Source organism: Tupaia chinensis, unplaced genomic scaffold (genome assembly GCF_000334495.1).
Source record: "Tupaia chinensis unplaced genomic scaffold, TupChi_1.0 Scaffold000634_1, whole genome shotgun sequence".
Lineage (NCBI taxonomy): Eukaryota > Metazoa > Chordata > Mammalia > Scandentia > Tupaiidae > Tupaia > Tupaia belangeri.
This window is the reverse complement of record NW_006160154.1, coordinates 5,192,710-5,214,773: the sequence shown is the minus strand read 5'-3', so window position 1 is coordinate 5,214,773 and position 22,064 is coordinate 5,192,710. Positions and strand designations below refer to the sequence as shown.

Here is a 22,064-nt window from a genome sequence, read left to right as displayed (position 1 = left end):
TATGAGAATTAAATCGAGAAACAGTGACTTGCTACTTTCGCCACCTTGGGGACTCAAACATAAACAACTAGTAGAGAAGAAGAAAAGCAGAGAAGGAATACTGCTTGAAGAAACTGGTAAGGGGGACCAGCAGTTAGCACAATGGCTATGTCGCTGGATTCCCATGTAGTCGACCGCGGTTAGAATGTTGGACCCGGTGGCTTAGACTCATGCCGGGCACGTGTGTGTGCGTGCCCAAGATCCAGAGAGGAGAATGGAGAAGAAGGGATTGTAGTGTGGCCACCCCCACTGGAGGGTGATTTATCGCTTTCGGTCTCTCTGTCTCTCTCTTTCTGGCGAGCACACGCGCCCTATAGCAAAAACCTCTCTGCCCGTTCCCCCTCCCCCCCCAAAAAAAAAGAAACTGGCAAGAGAGGATCCAGCCAAGAGGAGTGGAGCTCTACCAAGTAACTTACATGTTACAAACGACCTTCTGCAATAGGTCTCTGGAGTGATCCTGGACTGGAAAAAATTGCTAAATAGGACATTATTGGAACAATAACGATACATTTAGAATGTGGACTAATAGGGATTAGATAATAGTATTGGTGATGGTATTCATGATAAACTCCTCTGACAGGTTCATTTACTGTGTTATGTAAGAGAATGGTCTCAGCAGTGATGCGTTACCTCATTAGGCAACACAGGGGCATGAGGCCTGTAACGCATGCTGGACTGGCCTAGCCGTGGCGGTGCACAGGGAGTGCCACTGCCCGGGAAGCTGGAGGCCCCATGGGAGGTCTGGGTTTATTTTCTGGGCCAACCTGAAGAAGTTGGGAAAGGTGGCATGTGTCTGTAATCCCCAACTAACTGGGAGGCTGGGGCAGGAGGATTATGACACGGCACGACCCTGTTGCAATGCCCATCTCTGGGCTGGCCTGCAATGCAGCAGCTAAGTTCTGCACAGAGAAAGCCCAGCCCCACGTGGCAGACCAGGGTTTAAGTCCCAGTCCTGGCGGCCTGAAAAATGTGCTGGGTCTGTGGGTGTGCCCAGCATCCTGACAGGATTGAGCACTGGAAGAAAAGGAGTGTGGTATGGCCAGGCTCCACTAAGGGGTATTTCCTCTTTCTCACACATGCTCAAGTATCCTCTGGCATTAAAAAATCATATATGGACATACACGCCTACCGTGTCTCTCATTTCCTTCCTAGTCTCTCTCTTCCCCTATTCATTAAAAAAGGGAGGGTGCAGGATCAGCGGATGGCTTAGTGTTACGTCAGTGGACTCTCGCATGGCCAACTGCAGTGTGAACCCTGGACACGCAGGCTTAAAAATCATGCTGGATGCGTGTGCATACACGCCCAAGATCCCGGGAGGAGAATGGAGGAGAAGGAATGGCGTGCAGCGTAGCCATCCCCCTGGGGGTGGGTTTCTCACTTTTCCTCTCATTGTATCTGCCTCCCTAGCTCTCTCCTGCCAGTGTAAGTGCCCTAAGGCAAAAACTTCTATAAGGGGTGGGGGGGGGATAAATGTGTTTGTGTGTATGTGCACACATGTTGACGTGTCTATGTGAACAAGAAAGAAAAAATGTAAATGAAGGCAAGATGCTCATCATTGATGAATCTTGGGGAAGGGTACACGGAAGGTCTTCGTACTCTTTTTACAACTTTTCTCTATGTTTCCTTTTATTTCATACAAGAGTCACTGAAAGAATTCCCCCAGAAGCTGATCTCTATGTGCTCAAAAGGTCTGGCTTCTCCAGCGGGAGCAACTGCAGAGGCCGGTGACCTGTGAGCCCACTTCGCAGATCCCTGACCAACTGTCTGGAAGCGCCTTCTCCGCCAGCACTCCCTGGCGACTGCCTCAATGCCTGAGCCATGCACTCCAGGGTAACCTCCAGCCCTTTCACCTTAGAATCCACTTTCTGCCACAAAGTCCTTTTTCAGTTGCTTAAGGGACAAAATAATGCATAAAACGTTCACGACCCTAGGAATCAAAGGTCAATAAAGTTAAGACTGTGGGTCTTACAATTTTATGTGCGTAACTGCTCTTAAAATTTGTTTAGAATGGATTATCTCTGAGACACTCTTTGGTAAGTTGGAGTGGGGATCAGGAATCCACATTTTTCAAACAGACCCTGGTTATTTTCCTGCAAGAGGTCTACAGGCTTTATTCTGACTGAGCCCGTCTTTAGGCTCCAGCGTCCTGTGTAGAGCAGGCACTGAATAAAATATGTTGGATTAATCTGAGTTGTCCAAGGCCACACGGAACTAAGAAAAGAATTCAGCCCTCACGCCCTGAACATGAAAATAGAGCTCCAGTCTGCTCAGACTGTAATCAAGTGACCTGCATCCCAGTCCTGTCCTTAGCGCTAAAGCACATTTCTCTGCTTCCCACTTGTAAAACTGACGCGTGGCATGGTTGTGTACGCAGGGTCAACTCTATGATACTTGCCACTTTTTAGAACTGAATTATCATGAGATGATCAGCCTATTTTGGTTGCAAAACTTTAACCTACTCAAAATAATTTCAATTCCTGCACAGTTACAAACCTCTGATCTCCCCTTCGTCCTGGGAGCTGCTCTTTATGGGGTAGGGGCTAGGATAGTTTTCTAGCAGAGGAGCAAAATGGACATCAATTCAGCCCTGCTCTCACCTCCCTCCCCTTTGTCTCCAAGCGCGTCAACATCAGCACACGCGTGCTAGTGCACTCTGCAGAAAGTAACGCAGTTACCAACAGAAAGACACAGTTTAATCTTAAACCCGGCCCTGGTGGCATCTGAGCCGACACATCTGACCCCGTTAGCCAGTAAGCCACACAGGACTCTTGTCATTAGCAATTGCTATCCAGCATCCAGCAGAAAACGGGGTTAATGCATGGATGACTTGAATATCTAGCCACCAATGGATATATGAGCCATAAATATTGATAGCACCCCACAAATTATAGTGTCATATGTCTGGTAACATCTATCACACCCATCTATGATGGCAGCTGTAGACTGTAAAAGGAGACTTCAAAAGTTTTGTAGAAAAATGGGATTGAAGTGTGAGTTTATTTTGGTTCAAAAAAACTTGAAAATACATGCATAATTTTTTCATAATATGCATTTTCCATGAAGTTTTGAAGACGCACCCCCCAAAACAAACAAACAAACAAACAAAAAACCTTCCGCAAAGCAGAGGATGGTAGGCTTAGGGCACAAAGTGGTGGGACAGTGCAAGCTATGACATGGGCCTTTCTGGGGTCTCTGAAGCACTCAGCAACAAGCCCCTTCGTTCTTTTGGTCAAGAAACTACAGTGATTTTAGTTTATTGTTTTCTATTTCTTTCTAGTTTTTGAATGCATCAAAGTGGAGTAAGAAAAAAAGAATACTACAATCATTAAAAAAATTAAAAAATAAGCTCATTACCATTTTTTTGCTCGAGCTGGACATCGGAGCTCATTATTGTAGTCCTAACTGTGGAAGAAAACATTCACCAGGACCAATACTCTCTCAAAAACGACCAAAAGAACACCAGATCTTATCCTGTGGATGTCTCTCTATGTATAAGAATGAAGAAGTGAAATTATGACGTGGAATGAGTTTAGATGTGGTTCACACATTTTCACTTGCGCTAAAAACGTGAAAATGTCGCACAGGCATTTAGTAAGGGGGTAACAAGGGTCTATTATCAAGATATATGGGTTAATAATTTCATGGGGTTATTCAAGAATGATCTGCTATGATTGAAACCATGTGTGGGGAGTTTGGGCTTCTGCAGGATGTGTTGCAGCAACAAAGGGCCTAAAGATATATTTGTGCTGCCTGCTAAGTATACAGATGATTGACTTAGATACACTTCCCAGACGTAAACAGTGAAAGAATGTCACTGAAGTTCTGCAGCTATCAGAGAGAGAGAGAATGCTTACCACATTGTACAAGCCGATGCACCAACGTTCAAATAAAATCTGCCCAGAAAATCCATTAACAAAGGCGAACCAAAGCTGAAAGAGAAGAAAGTTCATGACGTTTTATATCAATATTGACCTAAATGTTTCTACTCACTGAAGAAGTAGCGCGGAATGTGGACCACCAGCTGAACACAGCTGCTAAGGGATAAGAGCTGCAGGACTGTAACAGTTATTCTTTCATAAAATATAAATGCCTGATATCATAAATATCAATATTTGAAGCCAAATTTACACGCAAGCCATACATCCATTTTAAGAGGTCATATGTGCATGTTTACAAAGAAACCATTTGTATTTAAGCTATATCTAATATGTTTTGTGTCAACACGTTTTTATTGGCTAGAAGAGTCTCCACTACTTGGTCTTTTTTCCTATAAAGTTAATTTGATAAACATAATTTGTTTTTGTAAGACTTTCAAGTAGATAAAAATTGTAAACAAAAAAACAAGAACAAAAACTCCTCCATCGATCATGTGTGTACTTAGTTCATAAAATATTGACCCCTCCTTAATTGGATGTCCACCACCCCAACAAAGGTCAAAACACAATAAATTGAACGAAACATGCTCAATCATCTTCTGGAGGAACATGGGATGTATAAATAAATAAAATGCGATGATTATTAATGCCTTCCAGTTGTCTGTAGTTAGGCAAGACTGATCTAAAAATGACTATAGGAAAAGTATCAGGATGTATTGGGGCTGTATAGGGGAATAAAACGATGTCAGAAAAGGAAAGGTCACCAGGGGACAGCTGAGAGGAGGTGTGGAGGCAGGAAGAGAGGAGTTGAAGAGGGATGAGTGTTCAGTAGGATACAGAAAGATAGAATGGGGAACCAGCAGTTAGCGTAATGGCTATGTCGCTGGACTCCCACATAGTCGACCGCGGTTTGTGTCCTGGACCTGGTGGCTTAAAACTCATGCTGGGCACGTGTGCGTGCGTGCCCAAGATCCCAAGAGGAGAATGGAGGAGAAGGGACTGTGGCGTGACCATCCCCCTGGGGGTGATTTCTCGCTTTCTGTCTGTCTGGCGAGTGCACACGCCCTATAGCAAAAACCTCTCCAAAAAAAAGAAAGAAAGATAGAATGGAAGATGCCACTGCTTAAAATGTAGCTAAATTTATAAGATACAACTGGATTCCAGTGACTCAGAGTAGACTAACGTATCCCATAAAACCATAGAATCTGTTTACATGGTGCAAGGTCATGGCTGACAGCATCCATTACCATGGGAGAATCTGACTAGCAACTCAGAAAGGCTACACCATGTTCAACTCTGGCACTGAAATTGTACCGAGTCAAAGTTTTCAAGATCAGTTTCTTGACCACCAGACTAAATTTCTTGAGATGAGAATTGCTTGCAACACTGTTCTGCATGCAACTGAACCCAGTGTGATACTGGGTGGACTCACCAAGTCTGAATGGGATTGAATTGTTAATAGTTCAATTGTTAATAGTCTCCCTAAACACAGTTTTCATTATCTCATTCCCCAATTCAAACAAACTTGGAGGGCTCCATTCCAAATCTAAGATATGCTTGCCAAACTTTCAAAAATTCTTCTATATGTCCATATGCTCTTTTTAAAAAATATTATTTTCATTTTCATTATAAGGTGATCATTTTTCAACTACATTTGTTACCCTTTTAAAATTTGCTATAGGGCACCAGAGAGAGACACGAGAGAAAGAGGGAAAGTGAGGAAGTAAAAGCCACCAGGTCAAGTACTTGAACTGCTGTCGACCATAAGGGATTCCAGTGCCTTATCTACCACACCCTTTGCTGGCCCCGTAAGTTGACACACACACACACACACACACACACACATAATTTGTGGGTTACAAAGTGACATTACAATTTATCAATACAATATGAAATAATTAAATCAAGCCAATGATCATCTCCATCACTTCAAATACTTACTTTTTGGTGGGGCAACCCTTTGAAATGTATTCTTAGAATTTTGAAATGAATAATACACTAATATTGACTATATTCACCACACTATCCATTAGAGTTAAAAAAAAGAAATTGACCAGCCGCAGTGCTTCAATGGTAGCATTACTCTGCAATGCGGAAGACATATGGGAGGGTCACATGTCCCAGTCCTGAGGTTTACCTGGGATTCAGGCTGGCTGGGGCTGGGGTGTACTGAAGCAGGCGGGCTCTTTAGGGGATTCTTTCATCTCTCCACTTCTCTCTCTCACATGGAAGAAATAAATGGACTTAAAAAAAAAAAACCACCGAAAACATATTCCTCTTGTCTGAGACTTTGTATCCTTTGATCATCATCATTTCCCCATCCATCCCCTCACACCGTCCTGTCCTCCCTCAGCCGCCAGCCTCTGTAACATGCATTCTATTTTAGCACTCCCACTCCTATTCACTTTTCATACAGCTAGCCTTCCAACAGGTCCCAGGAGCCCTGACTATTCTCAGTGAAGAAATACTGACAGAGAACTAAGAACAGTGGTTCCGGCTGTATTCTGTATTCTGCTTGGAATTTTCTTCCAACACCGATTCAAATATCAGCCATTCCTGAAACCACGGTCTCAGTCCCACTGCCTCCCTAGCACTCGAGATCTCAGCAATCAATACTTCAACTGCACTTGTAGCGCTGGGATGCCTGCACACGCATCTGATTCAATTATACTTTAAATGGTTTCAAGAACTTTAACCTAATTTTCTCATGATTTTTTTTTTTTAATTCTGAGGTCTTCTATTCAAGCAATCAAGTAGACACTGGTACAAGACAATCTTGTAGATACCTAGTGAGCACGTTACTGCTTACTATAGTTAGTTTGTTGTTCTGTTCAAGGTGGTAGAGTAGTGATATTTCTACTGCCTCTCTATCCACTGAAAACAACAAAACTAAAAACAACAAAACTCATTGAAAAAAAACTTCAGTGAAATCATGAGATAGCCTTAATAGCACAAAGGACATGGAACCAAGGTTAATAAATATGGTAAGATTAAACAGAACAAAGGGAAAATACTCAAAGCAGAAAAAATCCTACAGATTAAAACAGTAAAACAACAACAACAACAACAAAAATCCAGGAAATAGGTAAAATCAATCTAAGAAATAGCTGAACCAACTCTTACTAAGAGGATTAAAAAAAAATGAGGACAAGCAACAGTGGAGGTCCTTGGATGGATTCAACACAGCAGCCACACTGAGGCTGAAAGGCTCTGTGTGCACGTACACACCTTCTTTTTCCCTTTTCCTTTTTTTCTCAAGAATCAAGAAGGGAGAAGCACAGGGTACAGCAGGAAGTATAAATGGCAATCACTTGACAGACAGTGAGGAATGTGAACTGAAAAACAAAACAAAAAAATGCAAACTATCCTCAGAAAACCTGTAATATAGAGAAATCCCACAAGGTACACAGACTTCCTCTCCTAAAGGAAAGAAACGGCCAGGAAGATGCTGATTACTGCAAAGTGACAGGTGACCAGCAGGGAAGAGGCAGAGAATTTGATGAGAAAGTGTTTTGAGACAATTTTGAAGCACTCCCTCCCCTAAGCATCTTCAAAACAAAACAAAGAAGAAGAAGAAGAAGAAAAAAGACAAATGCAGAAATAATTGCTACAGAAGAACTAGGCCACGGAGCAGATTTTAAGATCTTTGGTGAGCCCAAAGGAGCTAAAAAAAAAAAGTGGCTTTTCTTTGTGTTAATAGCTACAATAAGATGTGTAAGATAGCAAAGAAGGAGACAAATAGGAAAAGTTCAATGTTACAGATTAAAGCCACATAAAGGAAAATGAAAGCCAGAATCAACGTTGCCAAAACCAGTGCAGGAGTAAGTAGGGAAGGCTTGAAGAAACAATGCTCCACAAAGGACGAAAGGCTACCACTGACTTCAGGAAATGTACGAGTTATTAAATGCATTTTATTCATGACGAGACAGATGGAGAAGCACTCTAAACAGGGTCTAGTCATATTGGTGATCCCTTTTCCCAGATCTTCAGCTTATGAGAGTCTTAGGAACCCAGCGTTTTGAGGTTGACAGGACCAGGGATCTGGGCCTGCAGACAACCATGTGCTTCTAACACAGAACTTCCGCACATTACCATGGAGGCTGGTTCGAAAGATATACTTTAAAGAAATAAAAAAGAATGAAGGAGTAGAAAAAAACAAACATTAATAAAGATGAAATAAAAATGATAAGTAGCATCAATGCAGTTGTAACATCTATTAAAAAGGCCTAATTTTCTTAACATATAAAGAGTTATAGGACCAGCCGTTAGCGTAATGGCTATGTTGCTGGACTCCCATGTAGTCGACCGTGGTTCAAGTCCCAAACCCAGTGGCTTAAACTCATGCCGGGTGTGTGTGTGTGCACGTGCCGAAGATCCTGAGAGGAGAATGGAGGAAAAGGGATTGTGGTGTGGTCATCCCCCCTGGGGAGTAATTTCTTGCTTTCTGTCTCTCTGTCTCTCTCTGTCTTCCTGGCGAGCACACATGCCCTATAGCAAAAACCTCTCAAAAAAAAAAAAAAGAAAAGAAAAAAGAGTTATTACAAATCAGAAAGAAGTCCTACATGCTGCTAGCACAATGAACAAAGTATCTATCCTATAACAACAGGAGAAAAATGACTCAGAAATATAGGATATCCCACTTTTCATTAAACACATATGCGCAAAATGATTGTTGGCTTGGCAGATAGGCAAAGATGTAAAACTTTAATAAGCTGGAGGAGATAGCTACTCTAATACCAAGCTGCTAATGCATCATTGTCTATAAATATGTTTAATGTGCTTTTCCTTTGACTAAGTGAATGTCCTGGTAGGGACAGACGCTGTATCGTATAGCTATAATTACGCAGTATTCGACATGACAATAAGGGTATTTACTTTCAAATGATGGGAAAACAAAACATTAGAACTTGTATGTATATATATCATATAGCTATAATTACGCAGTATTCAACATGACAATAAGGGTATTTTCTTTCAAATAACAGGAAAACAAAACATTAGAACTTGTATGTATATTGATAGCTAGTTAAATAAATTATGGTTCATTCATATAATGAAATACTATGTAGACATTAAAAAAGTGTCGGGACCAGCAGTTAGCGTAATGGCTATGTTGCTGGGATCCCCTGGTGTTGGCCGTGGGTCGATGGCTTAAACTCATGCCGGGCACGTGTGCGTGTATGCCCAAGATTCCAAGAGGAGAATGAAGAAGAGATTGCGGCATGGCCATCTCCCCCTGGAGGGTGATCTCTTGCTTTCTGTCTCTCTGTCTCTCTCTGTCTTTCTAGTGAGTGCAGGCGCCCTATAGCAAAAACCTTTTAAAAACAAAAACAAAAACAAAACAAAAAAGACATTAAAAAGTGTCATATAAATCTACATGCGCTGTGGTACAAAACCTCATATGTGTGTGTGTGTGTGTGTGTGTGTGTGTGTATAAATGCATAAAATATATGCATATATATTTTAAATGGGATCTCACTATGTCAGGATACCACCGTCTCAGCCGCTGGAGTAGCTGGGACACAGATATGTGCTACTGCACTAGCTTTCAGGGCAGACCAGGTAGCAAACCCAGACCCTCATCTGGTCTCAGCCTCTAGAGCAGCAGAGTCAGCCACTGCACACTACATACTACTGAAGTGGGAAATAAGGTACATATTGAATTGTCAGGACTGTGCAGAGATGTCTGTACTCATTTATGCATGGCAGGTTTGTGGAAGACACAAAGGATTGTCAATATTCGTTTCTCCAGGTGGTAGAAGTGTTCTCTAGGGGAAAGGGAGACACGCTTATACCTCTTCTATTGTTCTGAACTCCTCAAACACATTTATGTTTAATGTGTATAATGGTTTCAAGCAGCAATTCTCTACTAGAGGTAGTTCTGCTTCTGCAGAGGCGTTTGACGATATCTGGAGATCCTTTTTATTGTCATGACTTGTCAGGGGCCTACTGGGATCAAGTGGGCAGAGACAAAGCTTCTGCTAAATGCTCTCTAATGCACAGAAGATCCCTCCTCTCCCCTCCCAGCTAAACAAAGAGTTGTCTAATCCTAAATGTCAAAATTGCCATTGCTGAGCAACTCTGGACTAAAGAAATAAGTCAGCCTCATAAAACTTCAAAATCTTGGCCCAGGCTCGCAGCACAGTCCATGGAGTGCCGTATTGTAGTGGTGGAGGCCATGTGCCATGACAGGTTTCAGTCCCCAGGTTAGTCTGAAGACGTCCGGGGCGGGGGGTGGGGGGTCGCATGAGCACCTGAGTTCCTGAGCACTGGAGGATGGGGGAAGGGGAATTGCGGAGTGATGAGACTCTCTGGGTCTGTTGAAGGTGTGTCTCTCTCTTTCTATCTCTCTCCCTCTCTCTCTCTCTCTCACACACACGTGCACGCGCGCACACACACACACACACAGGCTATCATAAAAACGGCAACAACTTAGAAATCTCGTAGTGGACCTTGTAAGCCAAGTAATGACATGACCATTGCATGAAGCCATGATTATGTTTCCACAGTACATACGGGAGGTGAGTTCAGAACATTCCGCTCCTTTTTAGATAACTCACCTCTAGCCTGACCTCATACTTTGAACCACAGGCCCTATTCTTCAGAGGCCAGAGTAGCACCAGATGTGGCTCTGATAACTTGACAAATTCAGATCCCAGAAATAGGTACCTATCTTTATAAATGATGAGTGAGAAACTATGTAAGACTCGCAGTGAATTGTGTAAGACATCCAAGTGGTTGAAGATCCATAACAAGAAGGAAAATAATGCTAAGAGATCTAGCTTCTCTTCCCCTGAAGTGACCTTGGTGACACTGACTTCTTTCCAGGCCATCCTGAACAATGTGAAAGCGTTCACTTTTCATTTCAGATGAGCGTTGTTGATTAGTTGCCCGTTGGGACAGTCCTGCTAAGCAGCCAGAGTTCTGATTCTGTCCAACTTGGAAACAACTTAGCCACACCTTCCTTCAAAGACTTGCGATATGTTTGCACTAATTTTTATCAGTTGCAGGTGCCGGAGCTTTTTGACAAGTATAAGTGAGTTCATTCTCTATGCAATTTCACTTTGCATCCAAAGAATCCATCATTAGATGATGAGGTCTGTTTATTTCATGAGGATTATTTATCTAATAGGGAAAAACTTAAAACCAAAACTAAACAAAACAGAAAATCTACTTCTTCATTTCAAAACCCATGAGCTGCTTTGCTCTTGCCTTGTAAACACTCAAACTTGATTTTGTTTTGGCAAGATTTCCATAGGTGAAGCGGAAAGAGTATGAGAGTGCAGTGTATTTTTTAAATATTTATATAAACGCACTTAGTTTTTCTTTTATTCACAAGACAGGTACACGATGGTGCTCTGACACGCTGTAAAACCAGACCTTCACACTAGTTAGTTATATACAAATGTTAATTCATACACAAAAAAAAGACAGCCCTGCCCAATTCCTAAACATTAATGTCATTTTTGGTGGGCACAAGGTCCCAGCTGCGCACACCGAACTCACAGCCCTCAATGCAAACAGATGAGCCCGGCTCCGCTCTACTGTGCAGTTGCTTGGAGAGCGGCTTGCTTACAGCCACTACATTTTACTCTTTGGGATTAATGGGGAAAAAGATTCCTCTGCCCCAACTTCCTTGTTAACTAGGAATGCTATTAAATGAGTACAGTCAAAGCCCAGAGAGCTGGTCCCGCTGGACAGTCTCCACTGTGCTGAGTTTGGGGAGGACCTGCCAAGTCCAGCTGACTTGCCAAGCTCCTGGGGTTTTTTGGTCCTCAAATATAGTGTTGTTATGAGCAAACTGACCCAAACTTATTAAATGGCTTTTCCTTCTTGGAAAAAAATCCTTCTTTGCTTTAACTGCCTCCTCACTGCCAAAAATGCAGTAACCGTCTTGGCTAATTACACGGGCTCCTGTCTGGAGGTCCCACTGCCATTGTACAACCTCGGCAGCTTGTACCTGCTGCACTCTCAGCCTCTCACCGTTCACAGACTTCACAGACGGCCGCTTGATTTGGAGAGCGATGCCCCATTTCTTGATCAACTCTGTTCTTCCAGGATGTTTGCTAAAGGGTGGACATGGAAAAGTACCTCATAGAGAAGGGTGAAGTAAATTAGCCACGTGTTTCTTACTAACGTGGCAGTGTCATGGCGATCTAATTTGCACATCGTGTCTGAGCTGCTTAACTGGCATTAATGAACTTTGTTTAAAAGCCAAAGGGCTACAGTCTCTTTTTCAAATCTGATCTGGCCGTATAGATTCAGATTAAAAAATAACCACATACTTTGTCTAGAAATTTTACTTTTGGAAATATATTTCTCATAAATAAAAGCATCCATACACAAAAACATGCCTGGCCCAGCATGATGGCGCATGCAATCATAGAAAACTGACCTGCCGTGCTGAAAGCCACATGGCAGGTTCGATTCCTGGGTTGGTCTGAAAACACCCTAGGCACGTATGCAGGCACCCAGGATCCTGATAAAGCCAGAGGGTGGGGAAAGGCAGTTGAGCTATGACAAGACCTTGTGAAGCGTGCTTCTCTTTCTGTCTCATGCATGTGCTACCGTGACTAAGAATATGTTTTATTTCCTAATAGTTTTGGTAGTGGAAAACAAAACAAAAAGCATAGGAAAAGTCCCTTGAAGTTTTAATACATTTTATTTAATTTTTATCATTATCATTATTATTATTATTACTATTGGAGACAGAGTCTTACTCAGTTTCTCAGACTGACTTCAGACTAGAAGTCTGCCTTAGCCTCCCAAGTGGCTGGAATTATAGGTGTGCCCCACTGAACCTGGCTACCAAAAACTCTTTAACAGGTTGTGATTATGGTAAAGCTGTGAAATATTAAGCAACCATGTTTTAAAATGTTTAATCTATATGTATGGAAATGGGAGAATACCCAAGAAATACTATCACAGAGACAAAACAAAAGACAAAATAAATAAGGAGGTGAGTAGGTAGGTGGGAAATCCAGGAGAGGAAAATCAGGGATGCTACTATGAGCAAAGGTGGTCAGAAATAGTATTAGGAACTATCAGAGAACGTAATGGCTATGTCACTGGACACCCATGTAGTCGACCGCGGTTCGAGTCCTGGACCCGGTGACTTAAACTCATGCCAGGTGCGTGTGTGTGCATGCCCAAGATCCCGAGAGGAGAATGGAGAAGGGATTGTGGCGCGGTCATCCCTCCTGTGAGGCGGGGGGTGATTTCCCGCTTTCTCTCTCTCTGTCTCTTCTGTCTTTCTGGCACTCACATGTGCCCTATAGCAACAACCTCTTAAAAAAAAATTAGGATGTCAGAAAAGTCATGATATACTTTTCTATGTTTTTCGATGCAAAAATGCATCATGACTTTTCTGACAACCCTATAGTAATAGTAGTAGTAATGGCTGGAAACTCCCCTCTCAACTCTCTTTTGTACAAATTATGGGATTGAGTGGCCAGAATTAAACAGAGACCAGAGAAGATACTGGAATAGATATGCAGAGCCTCACACATACAATCTTTGGAGAATTTTCTTTCGTGGAATCCACGCTGGACAGGCAAAATGCTGTCAGCAAACACTACAGACTCACACAACTTCAAGCTTTTTTTTTTTTTTTTTTTTGGAGAGGTTTTCGCTATAGGGCGCGTGCGCTCGCCAGACAGACAGAGAGAGACATAGAGACAGAAAGCGAGAAATCACCCCCTAGGGGGGATGGCCATGCCGCAATCCCTCCTCCTCCATTCTCCTCTCGGAATCTTGGGCACGAACACACACCCCCCCGGTTTGAGTTTAAGCCACCGGGTCCAGGATGCGAATCGCGGTCAACTATGTGGGAGTCCAGTGACAAAGCCATTACGCTAACTGCTGGTTCCCGACTTCAAGCGTTTTTCAAGTCAAGCAAATAAGGTTATAGAATAATGTACACAGAATCCATTTTTTTTTTTTAAAACCACAACCAAAATGCTATATGGTTATTTAGGCTTATAAGAATGCAAAGAAAAATATGAAAGAATAGCCAAACTGTTCCTTTTGATTATCCAAGAAAAAAACTGAGGCAGATGGACAATAGTTATTTTTTCTTTATTTATATCAATTATCAATGTATTATAATGAATAAGCATTACTTTAAAGAGTTATGTAAAAGAAAAGAACTTGCTATTCTCTGTCACTGCATTATACTCGTTTTCCTCTTAGCTTGTTACATTTTCTACTTTTTGTTGCATTGTGACCTGGCCACCCCGTGTGGCTAGACCTGTGGCTAGAGATTATACTGAGTCTGCTCACTAGTACACACCCAGGACCTAGCGGTGCTGGCCACACAGTCCGTGCAAAGTAAATAGATACATGTACGCTATTAATATTTAACATTAAGGGGAAAGTCACATAAAAGTCAACAGAGGGCAGGCTAGTTTGAGCTCTTACTTGCCACATGAGGACAAGAAAGTTCCTTACTCTCCGAAGCCTTCACTTCCTTATGACTAAATGGGAAGAAAATTGCACACGGTTGGGAACAGTCAGATCTGTTCGTTTGTATGACGAGGATAAATGCTAACAGGTATTTTGCTTACTCTGTTGCAAGAATCTTGCAATACACTAACTGGATTATCTCATTTAAACCTCCTAACAGTCCTAGCAAGGAGATGTTATCTCCATTTCCCAAATGAGGAAATCTGGGCACAGGGAAGATGAAAGCTATTATGGCTCAAACCAATAGGTGTTAAATAAACTGCAGTTTTTAAAAGTAGACTATCTAGCAGCCAGCAGGTGGCGTGGTGGGGAAGGGTGCTGGACTACCACAAGGCCGAATGTGTTCGAATCCTAGACCTGGCAGTTTGCTTTCTTGCTTTCCCTTTCTCTCTTGCTCTGCCCTTCTCTGGTCAAATTAAAAAAAAAATAGATAAATAAAATAAATAAAATTAAATACAATGACTTTTTAAAAAAAAAAACAAGTAGACTATCTAACAAGTGATTTTTTTTTTAGAATTATTTATTTAACTTTATTTACTATTATTTTCCAATTTGATCAGAGAGAAAGGGAAAGCAAGAAAGCAAGTCACCAGGTCTGGGACTTGAACATCTGTCAGCCATGTGGGAGTTCAGTGCCTCAACCACTATACCACCTGCCGGCCCCAGCAAGTGATTTTAAAACATCTAAGTTAAAGCAATTCAGAATCAAATCAATATTTATGGCCATTTAAAAAGCTGCTCATTTTGTGTGCGTGCACGTGTGTGTATGTGTGTGTGTGTGGTGTCAGTTTTAGACAACATCTTGTCATGTCAAGATCCTCCTGCCTCAGTCTATGGAGCTCCTGGGACTGCAGGTATTCTCCACCATGCCTGACTTAAAAGAATGGGCTAGGAATTGAACATGGGCCTCCTATGTGGCCTTAGCTTGCTGAGCATCGTGTCCAGTGCGTTACCCCAGTTGGGTTAGTACCATGAATGAAACACTTCATAAGTATAAGCACATGAGCGGAACAAAAACCTATTAAGAAAATTATCCAGATACTCTTTCTCAAAAGCCACAGTAAGAAAGACAATGGCTCCCAGGGCCAGCAGGTGGCATGGGGGTTAAGAGTGCTGGATACCCATGTGGCTGACCACGGTTCGAGTCCCAGAACTGGAGGCTTGCTTTCTCACTTTCCCTTTATCTCTCTCTCTGTCTCTCTCTGGTCAAAATTTAAAAATGATAGTAACAACAAATGGAAATAAATAAATATTAAAAAAAAGAAAAAAGGGAAGACAATGGCTCTTTTGAAGAGTAGGGTATAAACTGTTTCAAAAAGCAGACTGCAAAAATCTTCATTTGTACAACACGATGCAACCACTCTACTTTGAAATATTTTCCTGCGATATTTTGAGCTGAAGTTTTGCAAATAATTGCTATGATAATATGGTCAAGACCAATCCTGAAGTCAATCAAAAAGTAAACTTCTCAGGACCAGCAGATGGCATAGTGGTTACATTGTTGGACTCTGACACGGCCAACTGTGGTTCGAGTCCCAGAACTGGTGGCTTCAAAATTATGTGTGGCACATGTCTGTGTGTGCCCAAGGTCCTGAGAGGAGAATAGAGAAAGAATTGTGGTGTGGCCATCCCTCCTGGGGGATAGTTTCTTCTCTGTCTCTCTCTCTGTGTATTTCTGGAGAGTGCACATACCCTGTAGCAGAAATCTCTCTTAAAAAAATTAAAAATAGGGACCAGCAGGTGGCATAATGGCTATGCTGGGGGACTCCCATGTAGTCGAATGCTGTTTGAGTTCCAGACCCAATGGCTTAAACTCATACCAGGTATGTGTGCATGTGTGCTCAAGATCCCGAGAAGAGAATGGAGGAGAAGGGATTGCGGTATGGCCATCACCCCAGGGGGATGATTTCTCACTTTCTGTCTCTCTGCCTCTGTCTGTCTTTCTGGCAAGCACACGTGCCTTATAGGAAAAACCTCTAAAATAAATAAATAAATAAATAATAAAAACAAAACTTCTCACCCTCCATAATACAAATGTCTTATATTAAAAAATATATGTTGGAGCTGGGAGGTGGCATGATAGTTAAGGTACTGGACTCCCACATGGCCAAACATGGTTCGAGTCCTGGACCTGGGGGATTTGCTTTCTCACTTTCCTTTTCTCTCTGTTTCTCTCTGGTCAAATTAAAAAATAAATAATAATAACAAATAAAATAAATAAATAACTATTTTAAAATAAATATATTACTTATGGCAATCTAGGATACATTTAAAGGGACAGGAATTTAAATCTCACAAACACAATAATAAAATAAGTGTGGCACGTATTGTGCATATATACATTTCTTACCTTTGATACTTTCTTTTCCATTCAAATCTCAGGCTTAGCTGCGTTGGCAGAATGGTAACACTAATGACCTACAAAGCTGGAAGCTATGCTATGTGGCCCACTATGGGTTCAAATCTCTGGTTTGGTTTCAAGACATGCTGGGCGTTTGGACCAGCAGATGGCATAGTGTTTGTGTCAGTGGATTCCTGCATGGCTAACTGTGGTCCAAATCCCAGACCCGGTGGCCTGAAAATCATGCCAGGCATATGTGCGTGCATGCCCAAGAGCCCGGGAGAAGAATGGAGAAGGGATCGTGGCATGACTATTCCTCCCAAAGGGTGGTTTCTCACTTTCCCGCTCACTGTTTCTGTCTCTTTCTCCAGTGAGTGCATGTGCCCTAAGGCAAAAATCTCTTTAAAAAAAAAAATTGAAAATGATAACAACAGAAAAACATGCTGGGCACAAAGGGGCACCCAGGATCCTGAGGAGCTAGGGGGCTGGGAAAGGGGGTTCACAGCATGATGAGACCCTGTCAAGGGAGCTCTCTGTGATTCACTTTCTCCTTCTGCCTCACATGTGTATGTGCTTTCTAGCATACAACAACAACAACAAAACTCAAACGATTCAGAGAATTGCACTTTATAGCTGAAACTCACAGAAGTTAGTAAAAGGAAATCTGGCAAACACGTTAAGGCTTTTTTTTTTTTTTTAATTATTAGTTTCTCAGCGCTACAAAATGCCCCATGTCTGCAGAATGATATGCTATACTATGGAACATCAGGTAAATACAAAATCATGTTTCTCCTCCATTAAAGCTGTAATGCCAACCAGATGGAGTATGCACAATTAAATTGATTTTTAATAAGGAATTCTTGGCACAATAGAATGTAATCGCTCCAAATTGTGTCAAGGACTATGTAAATTCTTTTATAGTTCAAGGCTTAGACTCTTCAGTCCAAATCCCATGCTGGTGTGCTAGGGGACCAAATAGCTCTTGAGACCAGTAAGAAAAGAATGAGCCTTTCATCTGGAGGTCACTGGTTAGGACCTGCTATCGTTCATTAATGACGCAGCTGTCTCCAACCTCCTGGTGTTGGAACAGAGGCAGGGGGCTTACTATGGAAGTAGTAGCAGAAATATGTATAAGATCATTTCATTTATGGACAGGACCTGGGGCACATATTTGAGAACATGTGTTTTATAACCAATAAAGTAATGCTCTTAACTTATTGACAGTAAGATTTAGTGCCTGGCTTCACAGACCAGGACTTTTAGAAGAGAGCTACATTCCAGTCTTATCCCTCCACCCTCATCAGCCATGGAGAGCCTGCAGGCTGGACAGGTGTGAATTTTCTTTGTCTTACTTTCTTGTTCTAGAAAATTGAGGGAAAGGTCTATCTACTCTCTGTGAAGAGGGCTATAAGGAACAAATAACACATATTAAAAAAGAAAATACGGTATTGTTCTATCTACTAAGATCCTGCTTCAAATTACATTCTGTGCTACAGGCAGGAATTACAAAGGTTAATGAATACCAATCATTTGACCATATCCATGAAGGTTATTCCTTGGCCCACTCTTCCATTAGTCTATATGTCTGGCTTCATGACAGTGCCACACTGTTTTGATTACTATAGCTTTGCAGTAAGTTCCCCCTCAACCCACCCATCAGATACTCTTTAATCCTACTGTTGGGGATCTACTGAATAGAAATCAAAGAAACCACATAAGAATGTTCACTACAGTTTGGGGTGAAAAAATAGAAATGATTTCAATGTCTGCAGTAGGGAATGGCTCAAAATAATGAAATAGGAAGGATCTAAAAGTAGTTGGTGGAAAATGTGTATTATGAAAAAAAGAACTATGCACAGATTTCAATATTTTTTGCATCAAAATAAATGATCCTTACCTGTTGATGATAACAAGTATGATAATATCTTTAACTGGACTAACATACAGTGTATTTCTGGGGAAATTCATTTTGCATACCACAATGACATATATACAGTAATTGAATGTATAAAATAATAATAAAATATATAATTAAAGAAGTTCTCAGAAAAATGCAGTAAGTTTTAAAACCAGTAACTGTGAGTCTTCTAAATTTGTTTTTCATTTTCAATATTTTTTGGCTATTTGGGGGGGGGATCCTCTGAGATAACATATGAATTTTAATATTTTTTTAAATGTCTGCAAAAAAATTTCTTTGTGATTTTGATAGGGATTGTATTGAATGTGTACATAGCTTTGGTCTCTCTCTCTCTCTCTCTCTTTCTCTCTCTTTTTTGAGAGGTTTTTTGCTACAGGACACATGCACTCACCAGTAAGACAGAGACAGAGAGACAGAAAGCAAGAAATCACCCCCCAGGGGAGATGGTCATGCCACAATCCCTTCTCCTCCATTCTCTTCTTGGGATCTTGGGTACACACACACACACACACACACACACACGCCTGGCATGAGTTTAAGCCACTGGGTCCAGGACTTGAACTGTGGTCGGCTACATGGGAGTTCAGCAGCATAACCATTATATTAACTGCTGGTCCCATCAATATATTTTTTTTAAAAGAATTACTTGGCATTATTTGTTTTAATTTGACCAGAGAGGGACAGAGTGAGAAAGAGAGAGGGAGGGAAAGTGAGAAAGCGAGCCTCCAGGTCCAGGACTCAAATCGCGATCGGTTATGTGAGAGTCTGGCGCCCCCTAACCACCATGCCACCTGGCAGCCCCTCTCAATATGTTTTTAAGCTAACATCTAAATTTTTAAAACTGGGTTAAATAGTTGCTAAATGATCATTTTTAGCATGTTGTAAATGGTCGCACTTAAAAAATTTTTATGTCACTCTTTTAATGTAGCCAATAGATTCTAAATCACAAAACAAATATTCATCACAATTAACTTTTAAAAAGACACTAACAGATACTTCTTTAATGGTCTGATTTTTTTTTATCATTTCTTTTGCATTGAACTTGTTTTCCATTCTATTTAATACAGGTATACTTTATAACTATAAATTAAGATCAGAATGTTACTATAAAAATAGGAAGAAACAATAATCAAAAAGCACCTGCTGGGGCCAACAGATGGCATAGCAGATACCTCGCTGGACTAATTTCATGTATGTTTATTTGAATGCCTTTTATTGATCACCCTATTATGCTATATCAAAATAGAGAATAGAGGAAGGGTACGGTGGTGACACAATGCTCTATTAGGATGACCCACACAGAACAGCTTTGGGTCCATGTCTAGAGGTCACTCTGCATACACTGGGCATGTGCATGCCCGTTATCCAGGCCAGCTGTGGCTGGGAGTGGATCACAGTGTGATGGTCCTAGTGGGGTGACTATCTCTCTTGCATATGGATAAAATGAATCAATAAACCTTACAAGTCTATAGTCCATTAATTTTAAAAAATAATTATTTATTTTATTTTATTTATTATAATTTAAATTTGTTTCAGGGTATACATGTTCACTAGAAAGAAAGACGAGGAGTGGGGGCTAGAGAGAAAGCAAGTCGCCGGGTCTGGGACTCTAACCACGTTCACTTACGTGAGAGTCCAGTGGCCCCAACCACCACACCCCCTGCTGGCTCTGAACTTACTTATTTTAAGTGTCTACACTTATGTCAGAATAGCAGCTTAACAATAGCAGAAATATTCTTCAATTCTGCTGAAAGGTCGGAGAATACAAATATAGGCAGGGTATCAGTAATTGCTGGAGGCACTAGTTACAGCACGGCATATGTTTTATGAGGAGCTAAATTCTCAAAATAGCCTTTCTTGCTGCAGGTACTTATATCTTAGACTATCACTACATAAGCGAATGTATAACTTAACCTGAATATGTTACACAACCATGGAAACCTGGAAAGAATCCAGAATTCATTTCGTAGAAGTGCCCCTTGATTATTATCCAAAAATGTACAAACACATGCAGTATAATGACGCAATCTTTGTACTTGCAGTGTAAACGCCCCTTTAACTATAGGATTTGAAGGGGGTAGGCAGAGTGCTTATTATCATCTAGGTTCACTACAATTTTTTTCTTTTATTTTCATGACTTTAGAAGATGGATTCAGGAAAGAAAAACAAATGTGATAGGTAATGGAAAAAATGGTTACCTTTTCTCACTGGGACACATTTCTATGAGCATAGATTGGGTTGTCAGGAAAAGTCATGATGCATTTTTGCATAGAAAAACACGTCACTACTTTCCCAATGACCTAATGTGAATTTTATTCTGAAATGTATTCACAATTTAGTATTTCAATATTAGCATTCTTAGATGAATACAATTAAGAAATAAAAGAGGTGGGCCAGCTCGGTGGTCTGACGGTTAGGGCTGCCAAATCCCACATGGCCAGCCATGTCCTTCAAGTCCTGGACCCAGCGACCAGGTACACGTGTGTGCATGCTCCAAGTCCCGAAATGAGAGAGAAAGGGATTACGGCATGACGGTTCCCAATTGGCAGCGCTTTCTCCTCTTCCCCTCTCTCTATCTCTGAGGAGTACATGCACCCTCTAACAGCAACAACAAAACAAAAAACAAAAAAGAAAGAAAGAAGTTAAAGACAGACAGAAAACATATATTGGAGCTTTTAAAAAGGGCTTTCAAAAACAGAAAGGAATCTAGATAAAACAGAGATAAGTAAGAGAACTAAAAAAAGTGAAAATAAATTTTATTACATATCCTCAAAGAGTTGTAAAAAGATATAACTATAAACTAAGATCAGAATGTTACTATAAAAATAGGGGGAAACAATATTTATTTATTTATTTTTAAGTTTTTTAAAGAATTATTTTATTTAACTTTACTTATTTATTTATTTAATTTATTTTAATTTGACCAGAGAGGAACAGAGGGTGAGAGAGAGAGAGAAAAAAAAGAGAGAATGCAAGCTGTCAGATCCAGGACTCAAACCACAGTCAGCCATGTGGGAGTCCAGTGACCCCAACCAACACACCACCGGCCAACCCCAAGTGGAAAACAATATCTAAATATATTGTTTCCAGCAGATAACATAGTAGTTACCTCGCTGGATTCCCACATGGCTGAATGAGGTTCAAGCCCTGAACCTGGCAGCTTGAAATTCACTACACGTGCATATGCGTGTGTGCCCAAGACTCTAAAAGGAGTATGGAGGAGAAAGGATTGTAGCATGGCCATTTCCTCTGGGGGGTTGGTTTCTCACTTTCCCTCTCATTATCTCTCTCATTCTCTCTAGCCAGCCAAGTGCTCTTAGGCAAAAACCTCTCAGAAAAATAAAAAAGAAAAAAAAAGAAAAAAGAAAAGAAAAGAAAAGAAAGGAAAGGAAAGGAAAGGAAAGGAAAGGAAAGGAAAGACAAGGAA

At 41.1% G+C, this 22,064-nt stretch overlaps 1 protein-coding gene across 3 annotated transcripts in view; it reads right to left on the bottom strand.

Annotated features, from left to right (window-relative positions):
- Window positions 1-22,064, bottom strand: part of ATP8A2 (ATPase phospholipid transporting 8A2) — a 693,132-nt gene that overhangs the window by 234,619 nt on the left and 436,449 nt on the right. For all 3 annotated transcript variants that reach the window (XM_006159534.2, XM_006159533.1, XM_006159536.2), the window contains exon 28: window positions 3,894-3,968. In XM_006159534.2, coding sequence (XP_006159596.1) covers window positions 3,894-3,968 — 75 coding nt within the window. The remainder of the gene's footprint in view (window positions 1-3,893; window positions 3,969-22,064) is intronic.